Genomic DNA, 21,607 nt, shown 5'->3' with positions numbered 1-21,607 from the left:
TGTCTAAGATTCAGCTCAAGTGTCAAATGCTTTTTATAAATTACATGACAGGTGCTTTATGAATCATGGTGCCTGAAGTTGTAATGGCATTCTTACTCAAAACACACTATCCCCTTGACCCCTAGGACCACACTTGACCTCTTCTGCCTTCAGATCCCTACTATGTCACATATAAATTCCTGCCACAGCAATCACAACCCTTTAATGCGCTTGTTTTAGGTCTTTCTCTCCCCCTACTAGACTAAATACGTTGAAGCAGGAACCAAGCTGGTAAGTCTTGGGATTCCCAAGGCCTTACAGAGGATCAGTAACAGGCGGTCAATAAACGTTTATTAAATTAATTGATAAAGATAGGGAATATACATACACACTAAGGGACTGGAAGAAACAAAATTATTCGTTACAAATTACTATAAGCAGATCAACAAAGTACTGCCACTGTGAACAGGCTGCTCATTAGGCATAATATATAAAATGTTTAATTATCTTCAGGTAATTTCAACACTGGAGGCCCTTCAGTTCTGACATCTGATTAGAGAATCAGGACTAGGCTCATCTGCCTATATTTAGAGCAGGATTCAGGTGACTAACGTTTCCTGAAGAAGGAAATGGTCATTATGGCCAAGTGGCCCAAGTACACAGGCAGGCCGTTTACCATTCTAGGAAGTAAAAGCTTTAAGACATTACAAGTAACTTCTTGATCTTGAAAAGTCACAGGCTTAGATAATCAAGTATTACTTGATAGTAAATTGTAGAATACAGGGATTGTAAAAAAAAAAAAAAAAAAAAAGTTAAGTCCTGCTATCTCTGTCCTTGAATAGAATAGTCTACAAGGTAGCTAGCTAAAAACATAAAAATTCAGCAACCGTGGTTTGGACAGTCAACTCACTTCTGGACAGAAAGTTCATTAGAATCAAACACAAAATGAATGCCTGAATGAATATGGCATATTTCCTTTTATCTGATATTACAGGTCTCATAAGGACTCTCAAAATTCAAAAAGGAACAAAAAAGTGCTTTGTCCTCCCCCTTTCACCACCCGAGTTGAACTTACTCAACTGGTCCATTCTCTGTGAAGACCCGAATTTCCCAGGCAGTTGGCTCTCCCTTCCCCTGTATGTCTCTGGCACTTGCTGATTCTACTTCAAAGTAGATACTGGGGCTGGGCTCAGCTGGTGTCCAGTGCACCCCCTTCTTCCTGGCTTTCCTCTGCTACAGAGGTGGAAGAGAAACTGAATCCCCAGACTCCCTCAGAGCTACACAGGGCCATCTGACACCAATTCGGTCTCCCCTATGGAGGGCTTTCCTGAAAAGCAAAGAGTCCTTAGCTCTCTTCTCCTGCTCCCATCCAAAACACAGACGCAATGCCTAGAGGTTCAGCAGTCCTCTTGTGACCCTAAGACAGGGAAGATGGAGGAGAAGGGAGTGTGGGACGTTGATGCCCAGCCTCGGACTGCATCCCTTCAGACATCTTGTTATGAGTCATTTTCCTGTTGAAATCACCGTGGTAGTTTTGGTTATAGCTGGACTCCATTTCTTTTAAGGCTCTTACCACAGTCTGTTAATTAGGTTAACAGACCTGTCCCCCCCCAAATTAGGTGGGGCTCCATGAGGGCAGGGGTCTTGTCATATTCATCTCTGTACCCTCACCACGTAGGACGACGCCTGGGATACAGCAGATGCTCAACAAAAATTTACATGTGGGTCACAGTGCAAACGAGTATCAGTAACATCAATCGCCCTCAGCGATCACATATATTCACCACATTAAAAGGAAAAACTACCTTTTCTACCATCTTGTGTATATATGCACCAAAGCTAGTCACTGTGTTAGAATACTGTGAATTCCTTATTTCGAATCAGTCAATTCATACACATTTTAGAACTGTCTTGAGATACTGCTTCTCAAGAATTATCTCATGATTTGGGGCACCTGTTCATAGTTACACTGTAGTATGAGAAGATGCTCAGAACCTGGGAACTTTCAACTGTTTGAAAACACATTTAAACATTACCATTACTGTAGAACTTACACAATTCAATTCTGGAATGTACTAAAACAGTAACATTTAAAAAATTATTCAAATACCTACATTTACACATGTCGTATAATGTTATTTACTGGTACGGGATTTAACCGTGCATTTAATTTACATATTGATACAGGTATCACAGTAAAGAATATTTCTGGGCACCCCAAAAACCTAATACAATACTCAACACAGTGAATGTTAGGTTTCTTAAATTTTGTAGCAGTTTTGAGTTTTTAACCTAATACTACATATATATCATCTCATTTTATCCTCACAGCAGCCCTGTAAAGTAGGCACTGTTATCTTTTTAATAGAAATTTAATTTAAGCTCAGAGAGGTTAAGAAACTTGCCCAAAGTCAGTCAGCAAGTTATGGTAACTAGAGCTTTCTGACTCCACATCTCGTGTTCCATGCCAGCTTTAGTTAAAAATGACCGAGGGCTGGGGTGCCTGCGTGGCTCACCTGGTTGAGTGTTTGGGTCTTGATTTGGGCTCAGGTCATGATCTCACGGTTTGTGGGTTTGAGCCCTGTTTGGGACTCTCTCTCCCTCTCTGCCATTCCCTCACTCTCTCTCTCAAAATAAATAAACTAAAAAAAAAAAAAAATGACCTATGGCTTTTCTCCTAAAAAGGTTAGGATGAGACCCAGATTCTACAATTTATTAACTTTAGGTATTCTCAACATTTCTGTGGCTCCTGCTACAGGGAAATGAAGAACCCTGTACAACTATATAGTGTGTCATCTGTTGAACCCTTTCCAGCTAAAGAACATTTGCAGAGATAACCAATTCCTAAGTCTATTCAACAAACATTTATAAAGTTTCTGTGAATTACCGGACATCGTTTTGATACAGTTTTACTAGAACACAGTCATGCTTATTATTATTATTATTATTTTTAACATGTTGCTTATGGCTGCTTTTGTGCTACAACCGCAGAGCTGGGTAGCTGTAACAGACACCTTATGGTCTGCAAAGCCTCAAGTATTTATTTTTGGTCCTTTGCAGAAACTGTTTGTCAACTCCTATCCTGGGGTGTTAAAGAGAACAAGAGGCTGGTTCTCTGCATATGTTCATAATCTGGAGAGGACAATGGAAAGGATCGCGTATGCAAACATAAGTCAGCATGGTAAATACAGGCACACCTCGATTTAATGTGTTCTGCTTCAGTGTGCTTTGCAGATACAGTGTTGTTTTTTAACAAAGTAAAGGCTTGTGGGAACCGTGGGTCAAGCAAGTCTATGAGTGCCACTCTTCTAACAGCGTTTGCTCATTTCCTGTCTCTGTGTCACATTTTGGTAATTCTTACAGTATGTGAAACTTTTTCATTTCTTCTGTTTTGGGGATCTGGCATCAGTGATCTTCGTTCCCACTGTAACTGTTTTGGCACACCATGCACTGTGACCCTGTGAGATGGCAAACTTATCGACAGATGACCTTACGTGTATTCTAACTGTTCACCGACTGGCTGTTACCCTCTCTCCCGATCCTCCGGCCTCCCTGGCCCCTGAAACACAACAGTATTGAAGTGGGCCAATCAGTCAGCCTATACTGGCCTCTAAGTGTTCAAGGGAAAGGAAGAGGTGCAGGTGGTCCCTATAAGTGTGGTGACGGGAGATGATCAGATGCCTCGGGAGATGTAATGAACGGGGTGAACGACGCGGGCACGGTCGCACGGCGTTCGGCTACGAACGACCTTCTGAGGACAGTCAGAAGGAGGATCACCTGAATCCGGACTGTGGCTGGATGCGGGTGACTAGAACCATGAAAAGCAAAACTCTGGATGAGGCGGGCGGGGGACTACTCTACTGGCTCTGTGCTGCAGAAGAGCAAGCTTAGGATTACATGTGAAGGAACTTGCTCAAAACCACAAAGTGATTATGAGGCAGAACTGAGAACTCAACTTGGGGGTGGTGTGTGTGGCACCACGGCACCGGGTAAGTAGGTCACTGACCAGAAGTACTTCATAAGGACGCCAGGCTGAAAGATCTAAATGGTTTAAAACAACAAGCTTACAACGGGTACATTTGTGTAGGAGATTTGGGCAACAGTGTAACAACTGGTCTCTCCGTTATTTAAGTGGTGAAATTCAGAGCTGGATCAATTCTGACAATGCAGTTTCTTTTTAAAGTAATTCAGAAAGGCATCGCTGAGTTCAGTGAGGGTCACTGGTCCTGAAATGCTTTTAAAACCAAACCTGCCTAAGTTAGATGGAACAGAACTTGGGGGTTCCGAGCAATCATAAAATGCGCGCTTGAGCATATGTAAAGCTGTCTAGGTTTTTCTGGGGACGCGGCAGTGAGTAATCAGAGGGAAAAAGGGTTCTAACTGCAAGTACATATTTGTTTATGCTGAGAAGGGTGACTTCCCAATCTCTGTATCTTACACATTTAATTCTCAGTTCAAGCGGCAAAAATCGGTACCACAGACAGACACTTGGAGGATTTGACAATGCTGGCATTTGAGGGGGGTATTCAGTTTTTATCATTAACTGGCTGCTTGATATTTAAATAGAACACAAATATGTTCAGTAAAAACATCAATGTTCTAAATTTTCGTAGACTGAGTTTTAGTATTTTTTACTCTAAGACATACTTTATGTAAAACATTAGTAGTTTGACTTCCTTTTAATAAAAGGAAAGGTAGCTGAGCAAACCTTTGTGTCTGTATCTCACTCATTTATCCTACTCAAACAGAAGCAAGTAACTTCGAGAGTGGTCTTTACACAGCTATGAGTCACTAAAATTGGTGTCGCACAATTAGCGGTTACCTATTTTGTCGTATGGTTACAGTAGACTTGCTAAGGAGGTAACTTCTTGGACACAATGTGAAGCAGAGAAATATTGGAAAACAAAGCCAAATTTTCTTTGGATTTCCTCCTCTCAGTTTTAGCTTAATGTGCTAAATATCACTAATAACAAATGACAGTTTATAATAATAATTTAAGTATGCTGTAGGTTTGTAATCTAGGAATAAAACAGTAATTAGTGTTTTAAAACTTTCGCTAGGGGCTCCTGGGTGGCTCAGTCGGTTAAGCGGCCGACTTTGGCTCAGGTCATGACCTCGAGGTCTGTGAGTTCGAGCCCCGCGTCGGGCTCTGTGCTGCCAGCTCAGAACCTGGAGCCTGTTTCAGATTCTGTGTCTCCCTCTCTCTGACCCTCCCCCGTTCATGCTCTGTCTCTCTCTGTCTCAAAAATAAATAAACCTTAAAAAAAAATTTAAAAAAATAAATAAAACTTTCGCTAAATTTTCAATTCACAAGATTTTCATTCTCACATGCTAGGGTACAACTGTTTCTCTTTAAAAGAATTCTTGTTCTCACAGGAAGTTGGTCATTTTTAGTAATAGCATATACTTATATTTTTAATAGTAGCATATACTTACATGAGGACAATATGAACACACCAGAGTAAATGACATAGCTTATCTGTCTACATTCTACATTGTAGCAAACTTAACATGTTTTTCTTTCTTGAATGTTTATTTTTGAGAGAGGGAGAAAGAGAGAGAGCGAGAGCGAGAGCAGAGAGAGAGACACACACACACAGAATCCGAAGCAGGCTCCAGGCTCTGAGCTGTCTGCACAGAGCCTGATGCGGGGCTTGAACTCATGAACCATGAGATCATGACCCCAGCCAAAGTTGGATGCTTAACCAACTGAGCCATCCCGGCACCCCAAACTTAACACCTTTAACTGAGGTATAGAAGCAAACATTTAAATATTTCCCTTTCCCCCACATTGATTTATTTCGAAATGGTTTTCCTTAGGATTAGGAAACAAGGATACTTCTTAAAATCCAATTATGAACATATAAATTATAAGGCATTACATAAATTATAAGGAATTTTAGTAAGTATTAATGTAGAAATGTTGATAGATGTCAGATACTATATACCATAACAATATTATAGGAAATGTCTAACGGAGAGTTTGCTAGAGGCAAACATTTCTCTCAGAAAATTGTATCTTTAACCAAACTAGAAGTAAGATACCAATTTTATGTCTATCAAAATAAATACAGCTGTGAAAAAGAAATTAATTTTGGACTTATGAAAGTCTACTGGCTAATATTTTAATTCACGAGTATCATTTCATGCTTAACCTTTTAACTAATGTGTTCATGAAAAGATGCTATTTCTCAGGCATATGAGATTTTAATCAGGAATAAACAGTGAAAATTCCAGATCATTGTCCTGTAAGCTCTTGTTTGGCTACACTAGTTGATGATAAAACTTTTCAACAAATGAACACTAGCAGAGTCGGAAAAAAGCATCCAGGATGACAGCTACATTCTTAACTTGCATCACTTAGGAAGGGTCATGTTCCCACTGAGGGCTAGAACCTTAACATGTCGTGCACTATAAATTCCAAACTATTCATGAGCTAGAACAGCGGTCAGCAAACTGTGACCCAGATGCTGGTTTTTGTAAGTAAAGTTTTACTGGAATGCAGCCATGCTTGCTCATTTCTGTACTGTGTAGGACAGCTTTTTAGAATTACAGTCGACATACAATGTTAGTTTCACGTATACAACAGGGATTGGACAACTCTATACATTATGGAATCTCAGCACAAGTGCAGCTACCATCTGTCACCATAAAACCCTAAGACGACGCTACTGACCATATTCCTGTGTGGCACCTTTCATCCCTGTGACTTACACAGTCCATAATTGGAAGCCTGTACCTCCCACTCCCTTTTGCCCACCTTGCCCATCCTCCTCTTTCCCTCCTCTCTGGCAACTACCAGTTTGTTCTCTGTGATTATGACTCTGTTTCTGCTTTTTTGTTCTGCTTTTTAGCAAAAAAGTTCACTTATAAGTGAAATCGTATGGTATTTGTCTTTCTCTGACTGACTTCACTTAGCATAATACCTTCTAGAGCCATCCATGCTGTAACAAATGGCAAGACTGCATACTTTTTCATGGCTGAGTAATATTCCACTGTGTGTGTGTGTGTGTGTGTGTGTGTGTGTGTGTATCTCCTCTATCCATTAATCTATGGATTCTAGATTGCTGCAATAAACACAGGAGTGCATAAACCTTTTTGAATTAGTATTTTGGTTTTCTTTGGATAAATACCCAGTAGTGGAATTACTGTATTGTATGGTAGTTCTACTCAAAAAATTTTAAAGAAACTTCTACACTGTTTTCTACAATGGCTATACCAATCTACATTCCCACCAACAATGCACGATGGCTACCTTTTCCCCCCATCCTTGACCTTTGTTATTCCTTGTCTTTTCGACACTAGCCATTCTGGCTGGTGTTAAGGTACTATTTCACTGTGGGTTTGATTTATATTTCTCTAATGATTCATGATGTTGAGCATCTTTTCATGTGTCTATTGGCCATTTACATGTGCTCTTTGGAAAAGTGTCTATTTGTGTAGTGTTTTTTTTTTTTTGTTTTGTTTTTTTTTTTTTGGTTGGTGTTGAGCTGTAGGTTTATATATTTGGGATATTAACCCTTTATTGAATGTATCAGTTGTAAATCTCTCATTTAGTAGGTTGCCTTTTCATTTTGTTAATAGTGTCTTTCACTGTGCAAAGGCTTCTTATTTTGGTATAGTCCCAGTAGTCTATTTTTCTTTTCTTTTCCTTGCCTTAGAAAATGTTGCTAAGGCCAATGTCAAAGGTTAACCATATTAAGCATGGGTTTGTTTCTGGGCTCTATTCTAGTCCACTGGACAAAATGTGTGTATTTTTGTGCCAACACCATACTGTTTTATTAAAGCTTTGTAGCAGGTATCTTGAAATTAGAGACTGTGATGCCTCCAGCTTTGGCTATTCAGGGTCTCCTGTGATTCCACACAAATTTCAGTATTTGTTCTAGTTTGTCTATGGCAGTTTTAGAGTGGCAGAGTTATGCCAGAAAACACATGGTCTTCAAAGTCATACATGACTTTTTATCACTTTTTAAGATTTTAAAGGCAAAACCCAAAAACCTTTATTCAACTGAGATCATTACAATTCAAAATGATATATACTTAAACAGTCTGTTTTGCTTTGATATAAACAGGTAGAAGTCTTATCAGGTCTGGCCTTTTCACTGCTGTTGTGCTCGTTGGTTGCCACTTCTCTATCCTGGATGTGTGTTTCACACTCTTGCTTGGGCTTCTTCCTCCTCTGCTACTGCTACTCAGGAGGCTTCTCGAGCCTGCATTTTGACCTGTTCTGTCTCTTTTCCCTTGTCTCTTCTCACCAGTTTTGCATAGTATTTTTCATGTGCTCTGGATGTTGTGGAAGTACCAGGAACTTCGATCACCATCTTACCATTCAGCAATTATGTAGTTTTAGCTTTTTAAAAAAATTTTTAGAAATAATTATTTATTTTTGAGGGAGAGACAGAAAGAGAGTAGGGGAAGGGCAAAGAGAGACGGAGACACAGAATCCAAAGCAGGCTCCAGGCTGAGCTGTCAGCACAGAGGCCGACGCGGAGCTCAAACCTATGAACCATGAGATCATGACCTGAGCCGAAGTGGGACGCTTGACTGACTGAGCCACCCAGGCGCCCCTACCTCATTTTGTTTTCCTAGCTTACTTTTTTTAACTTTAGTGTTTGTTTTTTATTTTAATATTCACTTAGATTTTTTCATATACTAATTTCTTACGATCCTTCTTGCCTCTCGGTTTTTCTCTTTGGGTTTATGGTGTATCCAGTCTTCACTTGTTTCTTGCTCAGGGTACTAACCACTTCAAGGCTTGGAGCCACCCTGGATCAGTTCCTACCTTTTGCAATGACACTCTCTTGCTCGTGTCGGGGCATGTTATTTTCCTCAGTGCCATCCCCTCTGCCTCCTGTGTCTGAAGGATTCATTACAATGTCTTCTCTAATGAACCTCATACCATGGCATGTGCTCAGGCCTCCATCTCGAAGTGGAAGTCCCACATGTATTGATCTTCTTTTTTTTAAAATTTCTAGCTCAAAAATCAGGCCAAATAACTTTTACATACAGAAATATACGTGTTACATTTCTCATAACTATCCCTATAAAAGTTTTTTCTTTTACTATATGGACAATCAAGGATTAAATGTTTTAAATTCCCACTTGTGTCACAGACTTCATCTTCCACTGCGCTAAAGGAGAACCAAACACGAAAACTTGTCCCAACTATGTGATATACTATCACTTACTGATTTGATATCATTCTAGTAACCCTCCTTTCTTTTGTTTTAGTGGTTTTCTCTTTTTTCCCTATTAGTTGTGATCACACTGAGTTTTTAACTTTATTTTGTTTTTTTTTCCTATACTAATGATATACCAGCTGGATAGTAAATTAAAAACGTCAATTTGGTAAACTTCTCAAACTAAGTACTTTTAACACAAATTCGTAATAATCCATAAGGATTCTAACTTTTGATAAAAGGCAGAACCAGATTTCATAATACAAGCATTGATCGTAACAAAAAAAAATGCACTGGAATAGCCTTATTTTAGCAACTAAGGACTTCTGAAAGCACAATCAATTTCCAAAAAAAATCGGGCTAACAAAACTATAGGGTATCCATTAAAGAAGGTTATGCAATAATAAAAAAAGTAATTTTGAAAAAGCAGAACTAAATTTTCCTATGCTGCTTTCATAAAGGTAAAAAAAACCCCTTTCATCTAAAATAATAGCTCTGCATGGGTACAATTGATCTGCCATCAACAGAGCCACCTCTGAATGTCACTTAGCTCCAAAAATCAAGACTCATACACAAATAAAATAACAGTATTACAGTTACAAGTAAAAATAAATAAGCTAGTTAAAAGTCAAACAACTCAACTTACAACCAATAATTTAGCAGAAGAGTACATAATTACAGAGACCCTTCTAAGAAACCATGTTAGGGCCTAATGTATATACACATCAAGCCAGAAGATTCTTTAACAATGGAATCTTACAGTCATGTCTCAGGGACCTGGAGCACCATGCTTTGGGAATAAGGAATACAGAACAAGGGTTTCAGGACTTCTCTGGCATGACCATAACTGGGTTTTTTTGTTTGTCCTGTGAGGAAAGAGAAACTTACCAGAAAGAAATACAGAGTTTGAGATACGGCTAAGAAGAAAGAGCATGCTTATTAGGAGCCTCTCATTTAATAAACATTAGGTACAGCCTAAGCTAAAAAGGATCCCATGGAGGTTTTTATTTTCAGAGAACAAAACCTTAGCTGGGTAGAAAAATATCAGGGAGAGTGAAAGGAGGAGGAAGAAAGTGTGTTTTATCTTTTACTGTGACTTACGAATTAAGTTTTTGGGCATAAGTGACATATGTATCCCTTAAACTAATACAAATGTTATAACAATAATTTGATACATGCATAGATTACAAACTGATTATCACAATAAGTTTCGTTAATATCTATCATACCTCACGTGAGTTACTCTTTTTCTTGTGATGAGAACTTGTAAGATTTACTCTTAGCAATTTTCAAATACACAAGATAGTAATATTACGGTTTCTTTTACTATACGCTTAGCAGATATATCGAGGCAAGGGCATTAAATTAAGTCTATGCTGAGGAACAGCTGAGAGGCAAAGAGAAATCAGATCCTGGTAACGTGGCTCAAGCCCAGGGCGAGGCTACGTGCCTCAACGGTAGAGTTATGTGAGTCAACACGATCTCTCTACTGTTTCAGTCTATCTGAGCTGGGTTTAGTTACTTGCAGTATAGAGTTCTAACTAATAAAATATTGCAATCACACAAATCTTTAACAAACTGTGAATCAATAGTTGCAGCCTGTGACAACCAGTTTTGAATACGGTAAGCAAAAATATTCTCCGAGGGATGAAATTATCCAGTAGTTTTCAAAGGTACTTAAAAAAATCTCATCATGGGTGTGGGGGAGGGATGGACAGTGAGGAGACATAGTGACTGGAAATTTTGGGGAGCACATCCTACGACAGATTCTAGATCCTCTACAGTAACCAAGAATATTTCCATTTGTTTTGGCTTTGGGAGAACCACATTATTCCTATCGATAGAATGTGTAGTATCTAAAAATTACTATTAATATATATCTCTTCTCCCAAAATAAAAACCCAACACCAAACCAGTAACAACCACACACCTAAAGAAATTTAGTAATTGTGTTTAACATGCAGCTATGGGTAAATTAAAAAAATTATCAATAAAGGGTTAAGAGACAAACATGCTAACCTTCTTTCCCAATTTTTTCTAAATCTTACTGAAGCTATCTCTATGAAGCTAAAAATCCTCCTCAGTCTTAGTTAAAATAAAAGCTACTATTTATTGAACACTTAGGCACTGTGGCAAAATGCTTTATATACATTTACTCATTTTTCTATCTTTCTTCCTTCAACAGGACTTATTTTAAAATCCCAAGTGAAATGCTATAAAGAGCATTTTCCAGTCTATGCCAATGAAATGATAAGCTTAGGATTAATCCTGGTGCCTTATTTTACAAAGATTTCTTGTCTTCCAACACCTGCAGGTTCCATGTAACATGGCTAGAAATGCTGCAACTGACTGGTTTGTTGAAGCTGGATTTTGAACGCCCTCTAAGAGTCAACACCAGAAAATTCCAAATTTACCAGGACCTCAAGCACATCAAGACACCAGATGACTTGGAGGGCTCCTATTTACAGCAAACTGCCTCTAATAACAATCTCACTCAGTATGTACGACAGAAAATGGAGCTTACAAATTTCATACAAGGGCTACTTAAAGTGTGGTCTCTAAACCTGGTACCAGTCTGCAAATGGTTAGGAGTCCAGAATATTTTCTTTTTTTTTTTTTTTTTTCTCTCCAACGTTTTTATTTTATTTTTTGGGACAGAGAGAGACAGAGCATGAAGGGGGGAGGGGCAGAGAGAGAGGGAGACACAGAATCGGAAACAGGCTCCAGGCTCCGAGCCATCAGCCCAGAGCCTGACGCGGGGCTCGAACTCACGGAGTGCGAGATCGTGACCTGGCTGAAGTCGGACGCTTAACCGACTGCGCCACCCAGGCGCCCCCAGAATATTTTCTACATCACTAAGTACAGTGCTTAGTTCAGCTAACTTGTTTTTTCATCGCAAGATACTCTTGATGAAGGAGGCTGGATTGATTTATTCTAGCCCAACCTTCTTATCCATCATGAACTGGTAACAGTTCGTGAGCCACAAAAGACCCCAAATAGCCAAAGCACCCTTGAAAAAGAAAAACAAAACTGCAGGCATCACAATTCTGGGTTTCAAATTATAGTACAAAGCTGTAGTAACTAAAATAGTATGGTACTGGCACAAAAACAGACACATAGATCAATGGAATAGAACAGAAAACCCAAAAATGAACCTACAACTATATGGTCAATTAAGCTTTGACAAAGCTGGAAAGAATATCCAACGGGAAAAAGACTATGTCTTCAACAAATGACAGTGGGAAAACTGGACAGCAAAGTGCAAAAGCATGGAACTGACCACTTTCTTATACCATAACACAAAAATAAATTCAACATGGATGAAAGACCTAAATTTGAGACCTGAAACTATAAAAATCCTAAGAGAGAACATGGTAAGTAATTTCTTTGATATCGGCTATAGCATCTTCTTTTCCCAGATGTCTCCTTAGGCAAAAGTAAAAATAAACTACTGGGACTTCGTCAAAATAAAAACCTTCTTCACAGTGAAGGAAACCATCAACAAAACTAAAAAGCAACCTACAGAATGGGAGAAGATATCTGCAAATGACTTATCTGATAAAGGGTTAGTATCCAAAATATATAAAGAACTTCCAAAGCTTAAAAACCAAAAAACGAATCATCTGATTAAAAATGGGCAGAAGACAAGAACATTCTTCCAAAGATGATATCCAGATGGCCAACATCACTGATCATCAGGGAAATGCAAATCAAAACTACAATGATATATCACCTCACACCTGTCAGAATGGCTAAAATCAACAACACAAGCAACAAACAGGTGTTGGTGAAGATGTGGAGAAAGGGGAGCCCTTTTGCACCGTTGGTGGGAATGCAAACTGGGGCAGCCACTCTGGAAAACAGTATGGAAGTTCCTCAAAAAGTTAAAAATGAAACTACCCTATGATCCAGCAATTGCACTACTAGGTTTTTACCCAAAGAATACAAATACACTAATTCAAAGGGATACATGCACCCCGATGTTTACAGTAGCATTATCTACAACAGCCAAATTATGGAAACAGCTTAAGTGGCTACTGATTGATAAAGACGGGGTGCATACAATGGAATATTACTCAGCGATAAAAAAGAATGAAATCTTGCCATTTGCAACAACATGGATGGAGTTAGAGTATTATGCTGAGCAAAATGAGTCAGAGAAAGACAAATACCATATGATTTCACTCATGTGTAGAATTTAAAGAAATGACCAAGAGAGGAAAGAAAAATACAAACTAAGAAACAGACTCTTAACTGTAGAGAATAAACTGATGGTTACCAGAAGGGAGGTGGGAAGGGTGAAGGGTGAAGTAAGTGATGGGGATTAAGGAGTGAGCTTGTTGTGATGAGCACTAGGTGATATATGAAGTAGTGTTGAAACTGATGTTCACTGGATGTTCACTGGAATTTTAAATAAAAACTTTAAGACAATTAGCAATTGATCTCACCTTTGACAGAAGCAATTTCACACAGGAAACATGACCTTCATAGACAGCAGACAGAAGAGGGGTAATATGATGTTTATCCGGAGCCTATGAAATAAGAGATTAAAAAACGACTTTAGTTTTCATTTCTTCCTTCCTTCTAGATTTGATCAGAGAACTATCAACGTTTACCCCTTTGGCTTGTTACACAAAATCCCTTCAAGGCTACAAGTTTTCAGCCTCTTAGAGAGCTGCCGGGGCCCAAGCCCATAAGCAGCGTCTCCTTGAGTATCAGCCTAGTGAAGTAGAGGGCACAGGGCTTTGACTTCAGCTCAAACCTTGGCTCTGCCACTTACACTGTGGCAATTGTTTGGCCTCTCTGAGCCCCAAGTCCTCACGATGTTGTAGGAATGCGAATGAGGCCCAGGAAGGGAAGAGAGGGGGTAGAAAATAGCCAATGAGAGGGACAAGGCTGCCACAATGGGGCCGGGTGACATAGTGTCCCCTGAAATGTGTAAAGTTCATCTCACTTGCTGTCATAGCTAAACATTTTTCCAAAACCCTGAAAAGCTGTAAAAGGCAAGAGCCAGGAGGTGACCGCTCCTGTCTGACCATTTGCCTACTGACCTTTGTCCAAAACTCCAGTCTGGATTTATTCTAGGACTACATAGTCCTATCCTCCATTGCATGACAGCCATTTGCCACCTATAGACAGTGACAGTGTTAACTCTCAAGTTGCTGTAGAACTTAAAAATGAAGCATCCTAACTCACGGTTTTATCCATTTAAGAAAGTCTGTTTGTTCTGCTTATTTAAAAAAAAATGCCAACTATATATTTCTAGGTTACAGGAAATTTGGTATAATCTCAGACTATATTTCTATTTTACAAGACTAGAAAACAATTACCCAAGGCATACAACAGGATTTTTTTTCTAGAATGACCACGTTCTTTACATACATTAATATCTGCTCCTTTCAGCAGCAGAAATTCCAGGATTTCAAGCTGCCCACAATCTGCTGCATAATGAAGAGGCTTCCTTCCACCTTCTAGTGTCCGGTTGACATCTTCTCCCTTATAAGAGAAGCCAAATGAAAATGGTATTTAGATGGATGGTAGATGGAAGATGGGACATGAGATACCCAGTATTTTCACTTTCTTAAAAGCCTAAGAGTTCCACGAAACAATCACATTTCCTGCAAAGTGAAATAAGTAACCAAGAAGTTGAAATTAAATTCTGTGCAACAGCACATATGCAGTACGGCAGTAATTCAATCGTGATCAGTCAAACTGGAAACAGACAATGATGCTAAATGTAATGAAATATGTTACCGCACTCTATTTCCAAGGGGTTCAGTCAGCATAATGTTAAGATGTGGCCAGAAAAGACTGGTAAGTTCAAATACTGAGATTTTACCCAGATCACAGGACCTGTCTTTTACTTTAAGGAAAGCATCAGTCCTTTGATGGAAGCAGACATCATCATCACAAGGTAGTCAGTACTGCTACTAAGAATCATTTCCCTCGTTTAACATTGACTAAAGGCCTGCTATACGGCAAGCACCGTGCACAGAAGACAAAGGTGAACAAGATCAGAGCTTCTGATTGCACAGAGCTCACGATCTAGTGTGGCGAGGCAGACATTAACTGGCTCATCACAGGACTAAACAGAATGTCAAAACAGAATTGCTATAAAGGAAAGGAACTCAGTGTTATACAAACACTTATCAGAAGAACAGGACTGAATCTTGGTGATGGATGGGGAGTGGCTTGTGTCAGAAAATGAACTTACTAAGGCCTCAAAAAAACAAAAGTTTTCATTCACTGAGAATTAACAGATTCTAACAATAACAAAGGCAACCAGGCTCTTTACTGATCAGCTGATACAGGTTTGGCACTGTGCTATACACATAATCTCCAATCTTTATCCTAAAAGGAGAAAATCTCCACTTGATAAATGAAAAGTCTGAAGCGAAAAGAGGTTAACTAACTTTTTAATGGGGCTTAGTAACAAGTGAGATCTAAACTCATTCTCTTTCTATACCACCATGTTGCCCCCAATGCAGCATTTTCCCCTTCTTTCTTTTTTAAAAAAATTTTTACATTCATTTATTTTTGAGAGAGTGAGACAAAGTGAGAGTGGGGGAGGGGCAGAGAGGGAGACACAGGATCCTAAGCAGGCTCCAGGCTCCGAGCTGTCAGCACAGAGCCCAACGTGGGGCTTGAATCCACAAACCGTGATATCATGACCTGAGCCCAAGTTGGACGCTTAACCGACTGAGCCACCCAGGTGCCCCATATTTTCCCCTTCTTTCTTTTTCTTTTTTTTTTAATTTTTTTTTTTAACGTTTATTTATTTTTGAGACAGAGAGAGACAGAGCATGAATGGGGGAGGGTCAGAGAGAGAGGGAGACACAGAATCGGAAGCAGGCTCCAGGCTCTGAGCCATCAGCCCAGAGCCCGACGCGGGGCTCGAACTCACGGACCGCGAGATGGTGACCTGAGCTGAAGTCGGACGCTTAACCGACCGAGCCACCCAGGCGCCCCTCCCCTTCTTTCTTAAGGAAAGTTCAGATTTTAGAGTAGCAAAATGCCTGAAGGAATTTATATCCTCAACTGCTATATTATTCACTTACCTTGGTTTGGTTAACTCATCAAGTCATACTCCGACTCAAGCAGTTCAGAACCCTATCATTTCATGGCCACTACCAGCTGCCTTTTCAAACACCGATACAGGAGACAGGTGTACACCTTGCCTAATGCCAGTAGAGGCTGGGCTGCAGCTCCGACTCTACTACTTAGCTGTGGGACGTAGACGGGTTACTTTCCAAATCTGTTTCCTTATCTGTAAAATGGGAATAAAAATGCTTAGACCTCATAAGGTTTTACACTTATGTCATTAAGACAACCCACGCAAAATATTTAACGTAGGTCCTGACACATGGCAAAATGTCTAATGAGGGTTAACTATTATTTCTGTGGATCCCTGATGTTGGTTTATACTGGCCCTAAAAGACTATTCCAAAATTGAGTTAAGGCAGGTTTCTGCAGGACAGCTGAAATTTAAAGGTATGATTGAATGTAATATACTTTTTCTCCAGAAACAAATCTAAATAGTCTGGGCAATCTGGCGTACCACCTTAGCCTTTATTCACAACTGCACAAATGGGAGCCTTTGAGGCAAAAAGAGACACTGCTTAAACAATTCTTGATGAAACTAGTTCCCCTTACGTTGGTAACAGGTCCCCTCCATTATTAACTACAGAGCATTAACGGGATAGGTCTTTTCAGTGAGAAAAGCAAAGTATTACTTGTAGTAAGCCATCGATAAGAGGGCTTTGTCAAAGATATCTTCCCAAATCCAAATAAGTGACCTCTTCCTTCCCCACTTGGTATGAGCCTGGAAAATGCATATGAAATGGACTTGTGAGCTTAAACTTTCTTCTTTATCGCTGCAGACACTGCCTTTACAGTTCTTATTTTGGCAGACAAAAAATGACGACACCAGAAAGGCTCTGCATGACTGACAGGAAAGAAAGGGTCCACTTCTGTGGGGCCTTAGCAAAAGCTGTACTTATAGAGGAATTTATGGTACTGGAAGACCTGTATTGGAAAAGGAGAAAGGCCTCAAAATAATGAGTTTTGGACTTTCACTTTAAGAATCTAGAGAGTATTATGCTAAGTGAAATAAGTCAGAGAAAGACAAATACCAGATGATTTCACTCATATGTGGAACTTCAAAAACAAAACAAATGAACATAGGTAGAGAGAGAGAGAGAGAGAGAGAGAGAGGCAAACCAAGAAACAGACCCTTTACTTAATAACCACAGAGAACAAACTGATGGTTACCAGAGAGGACGGGGTGGGGGATGGGGAAACAGCTGGCGGGGATTAAGGAGGGGGCATTGGGATGAGCACCAGGTGTTGTATGGAAGCGATGAATCACTAAATTCTACACCTGAAACTAATTACACTGATGTTAACTGGAATTTAAATAAAAACTTGAAAAATGAAAAAAAAAAAACCTAAGGTGAAAACAAAAGGTATATGGAAATCTCTGTACCTTTTACTCAATTTTGCTGTGAACCTAAAAATGCTCCAAAAAGTAAAGTTTATTTTTAGAAAAGCAGATTAAATTCAAAGTAAGCCAGAGGGAAGAAAAAAGAGCAGGAACCAATGAGATGGAAAACAGAAAAAGAATAAAAATCAGAAGCTAATTCTCTGAGATCAGTACAATTGATAAATCTCTAGCCAGAGTGATCGGAAAAATAAACAGTGAAGACACAAAGTGCTACTATCAGACTTTACTGATTATCTTCCCACAAAGAAACTCCCAGGCCCTAGAGGGCTACACTGGTAAATTCTACCAAACATTTAAGAAAAGAGAGTACTATCAATTCTTCCAAAAAATGAGAAGCATCCATTTTAGGAAAAAGAAGTAAAACTATCTTTATTTGCAGGTGACACAATCATCTATGTAGAAAATTCTATGGAATCTACCAAAAGGCTACTAAATAAGTAACTTTAGGAATGCTGCAGGACAAAACAACCAACATACAAAATCAACTGCATTTTTATATACTATTGATGAATAATTGCAAATCAAAACTAAAATCAATATTATTTACAATAACATCCAAAGATGAAACACTTAGTGATAAATTAACAAAAACGTGGAACACTTATACACGGAAAACTACCAAATTTGTTGAAATTAGAGAGGACCTAAAGAAATGGACAGAGATACCATGTCTGTGGGTTAGAAGACCTAATACTGTAAAGATGTTGATTCTCCCCAAATTGATGTGTAGATTCAATGCAATACCAGTCAAAACCGTAGCAGGCTTTTTAAAGAAACTGACAAAATGACCCTAAATTTCCTCTGGAAATGCAAAGAATCCAGACTAGCCAAAATCACTTTGAAAAAGAACAAGTTGGAGGGCTAGTAGTATTGCCTGATTCCAAGAATTATTAAAAACTAATCAAGAAAATACAGTATTGGCATAAAATTATAAAACATGCAAACTTTTTATCACTAATGTATAGTGAAAGAAAGTGGATCAGTGGTTGCCTGGGGAAAGGAGAGGGAAGGACAACAGGAGGGAGGGACTACGAAGGGGCAGGCAGTAAGAGTGATGGATGTGTTCATTATCTTGAGGTGATGATTTCAGAGAAATATACACACGTCAAAACTGATCAAATTGTACACTTTAACATCTGTCTGTTGTTTAATTATACCTCAATAACAGATTTTCCTGAAATCAAATTTCTGTGGCTCATTGTTACAAAATGGGATGCTAACAAAGCAACAGTTGAGGCAGAATGGGGGCAGGGAGACCAACAATCTTCATGGGAGACTTAAAGAGCAAAAGCTATTTGAGGTCAAGTTCCTTCCCTGGTAGTGATGAAAGGAAAGCTCTTTCCTTCTATGTCCTATACCTCAACTAACGATATGGAACAAGAAGTTTTAAAGTGGTATGAGAGAAGATCAATGTGGTCCCTACTAGCTTCAGAGAACAAAACAATTGTCTGAACTTCTGGGAAAAATCTTATCAGTACTTCTAGCATTACTTTGCCTACTCGATTCTTTACTACAACTACAGGGAAACTGCTACTACAGACAACGACAGGGAACCTGCTAAGCACAAAATGTGATCACAGCATTACCTTTTAAAAAGTCCTCTGATGACTATTCATTGCTCTGAACAACACAGTTCAGAAGATCTAGAGTGATCTATCTGGTGACTACCTTTTCAACTTCAATTCTCACAGTGAAGAATTGACTTCACCGCCCCACCCCTGTCCTTTGTTAACTCTTACTAGTCCTTCAGAAGCCAGTTTTTTAAAAAAAAAATTTTTTTTTTAACGTTTATTTATTTTTGAGACAGAGAGAGACAGAGCATGAACGGGGGAGGGTCAGAGAGAGGGAGACACAGAATCTGAAACAGGCTCCAGGCTCTGAGCTGTCAGCACAGAGCCCGACGCGGGGCTCGAACTCACGGACCGTTGAGATCATGACCTGAGCTGAAGTCGGCCGCTTAACCGACTGAGCCACCCAGGTGCCCCCAGAAGCCGGTTTTTAATAAACCTCGTGGAAAGTATCTGTAACCTTCTCAACTTGGAGTAATGTGAGCTCACAGGTGTGCCCAAGACACCTTGCATCTCCCCGTGTTGTAACACTTACCACATTCTACTTAAACTGTCTGTATCTGTATCCTCTATGAACACAGGTCAGATACCACGTCTCTCTTATTTACTTTTGCATCTCCAATGCCTAGTATAGTTTCTAACATATAGTAAACATTGATATAATAAAGCTTTCGTTTGGAGAAATGGTGAGGTTGCTCAAGTACTAGATTTGGAAGTAAGCCATATACAACACCTTCCGTTTCAAGCAGACACGGACAATACATTAGTTATCTGGTAGCAGCAGCAGTAACTTGAGATCAATGGCATGTTTACTGATGTAGGGGGATCTGAATGACAATTTCACTAGGTTTTCAGCAGTCTTGATACGTGGTAACCGCAGTAGCCGCTGTAAAATAGGGAAGGATGATAGTGCTGTATCTAGCTCCTTTCTCCCTACCCTCTGCCCACACAGTAGACATCAGTGACATCACCAGAGAGAAGTTAGACACCTATTCTGTAATCTTGATTCCAACTTAATGAAACATTACCAGCTAAGTAGAAAAATCTAACACTAATTTTGTCTCCCAGATTCTGGGCTTAGAGAAAGATGTACAATCTCAAGGGCTCCCTTAGCATTACAAGGCAATCTTACCATGTTTTCCTTTTTCCCTTGCTTTTACACTTTCCACAGAGACTATTTTAAGTTTCTTTCACTTTTTAAAGACCTTAGACTTCTCTATCTCCTCCTTCCCTTTCATTCTCAGCAGATAACCTCATCATATACTTTTTACACAGAAGACTGCCTTCAGACAGGCACTCTCTCAGGAACTTTCTCCAACTCACCTTCCTACAGCTGACAAATCCTCTCCTCCTATCTAAAGCCAATCTCTCACCTATGTTTTGGATATCATCCTTTCTTGGTTTTTGAGAAAACTTACTCCTTTGTTTGCTACCTTTTGTGTTTTCAACCTCTACTCCTATACTGGCTCTTTTTCATCAGTACCTGCCACACACACTCTTTGACTAAAAAAGCAAAGTGCAACACATCAACCTCTCCTTAGACCCATTCCTAGACCTTTTAGTTATTGTTGTTCCTCCCCCTTTCGTGGCTAAATTTTCCAAAAGCATCGTCTGTATTTGTTATCTCCGATTTCTCACTTTCCGTTCTAATCTGACTTCCACCCTCAACACTACACCATAACCACTTTTGCTGAGGTCAATGACTTCCTTGTTGCAAAATGCAGAGGTTACCTCAGTACTCACCTTAATTGACCCCCCAAAAGTGACTAAGTCGATCACTTCTTCCTTTTTTAAACAGACTCTCTTTTGGCTTCAGTGACACCACACTGAAAACTAAGTCAGGTAGTTTTCTTCCTACCTGACTACTGCTTCTGTTTCCTGACTCACCCACGTCTACCAGGTGTTTAAAACAAATTTGGGGAATCTTGATTATGAGTTCAGATTTTCATCATATATAATTTAAATAGCTGAGAAGTTCAGTCATCCTTATACAGTCTTGTAACAGTATCTACATCAGAATACCCTGACTATAAAGTTTTTTGGAATAACAAAACACTTCCTTGGCAACAAAGTGTACCTATGTTTTTAAAAACATTACCATGCAATAATATCGTGTCACGGAGTCTGGCAGAAATAAAATTCTCATCATGGTATGTGTGTAAAGAACCATGCGGGTCACAAATAACTCTGCACAAAGCTTTTGTTTACCATACACAGTTGAGGTAATGAATGCAGACTGACAAACCTAATTTATCATCACATCAAGGCTTGCCTAGCTTCACCTTTCCCTTTTAGCAAGAGTGATTTATCCAGTTTTGTTTTACTCTCTTTTCTTTACTGCAACAGCGAAGCCTGTTAACCGTTAAATACATAACAAA

General features: G+C 39.3%; 1 protein-coding gene across 1 annotated transcript in view; it reads right to left on the bottom strand.

Annotated features, from left to right (window-relative positions):
- Positions 1-21,607, bottom strand: part of MTPN (myotrophin) — a 59,500-nt gene that overhangs the window by 9,386 nt on the left and 28,507 nt on the right. Inside the window, exons 2-3 of the mRNA XM_058724177.1 lie at positions 14,541-14,654; positions 13,607-13,690 (exon numbers count right to left, since the gene is read on the bottom strand). Coding sequence (XP_058580160.1) covers positions 13,607-13,690; positions 14,541-14,654 — 198 coding nt within the window. The remainder of the gene's footprint in view (positions 1-13,606; positions 13,691-14,540; positions 14,655-21,607) is intronic.

The sequence above is a fragment of the Neofelis nebulosa genome, chromosome 4 (genome assembly GCF_028018385.1).
Source record: "Neofelis nebulosa isolate mNeoNeb1 chromosome 4, mNeoNeb1.pri, whole genome shotgun sequence".
Taxonomy (NCBI): Eukaryota; Metazoa; Chordata; class Mammalia; order Carnivora; family Felidae; genus Neofelis; species Neofelis nebulosa.
This window is presented reverse-complemented; position numbering and strand designations above follow the sequence as displayed.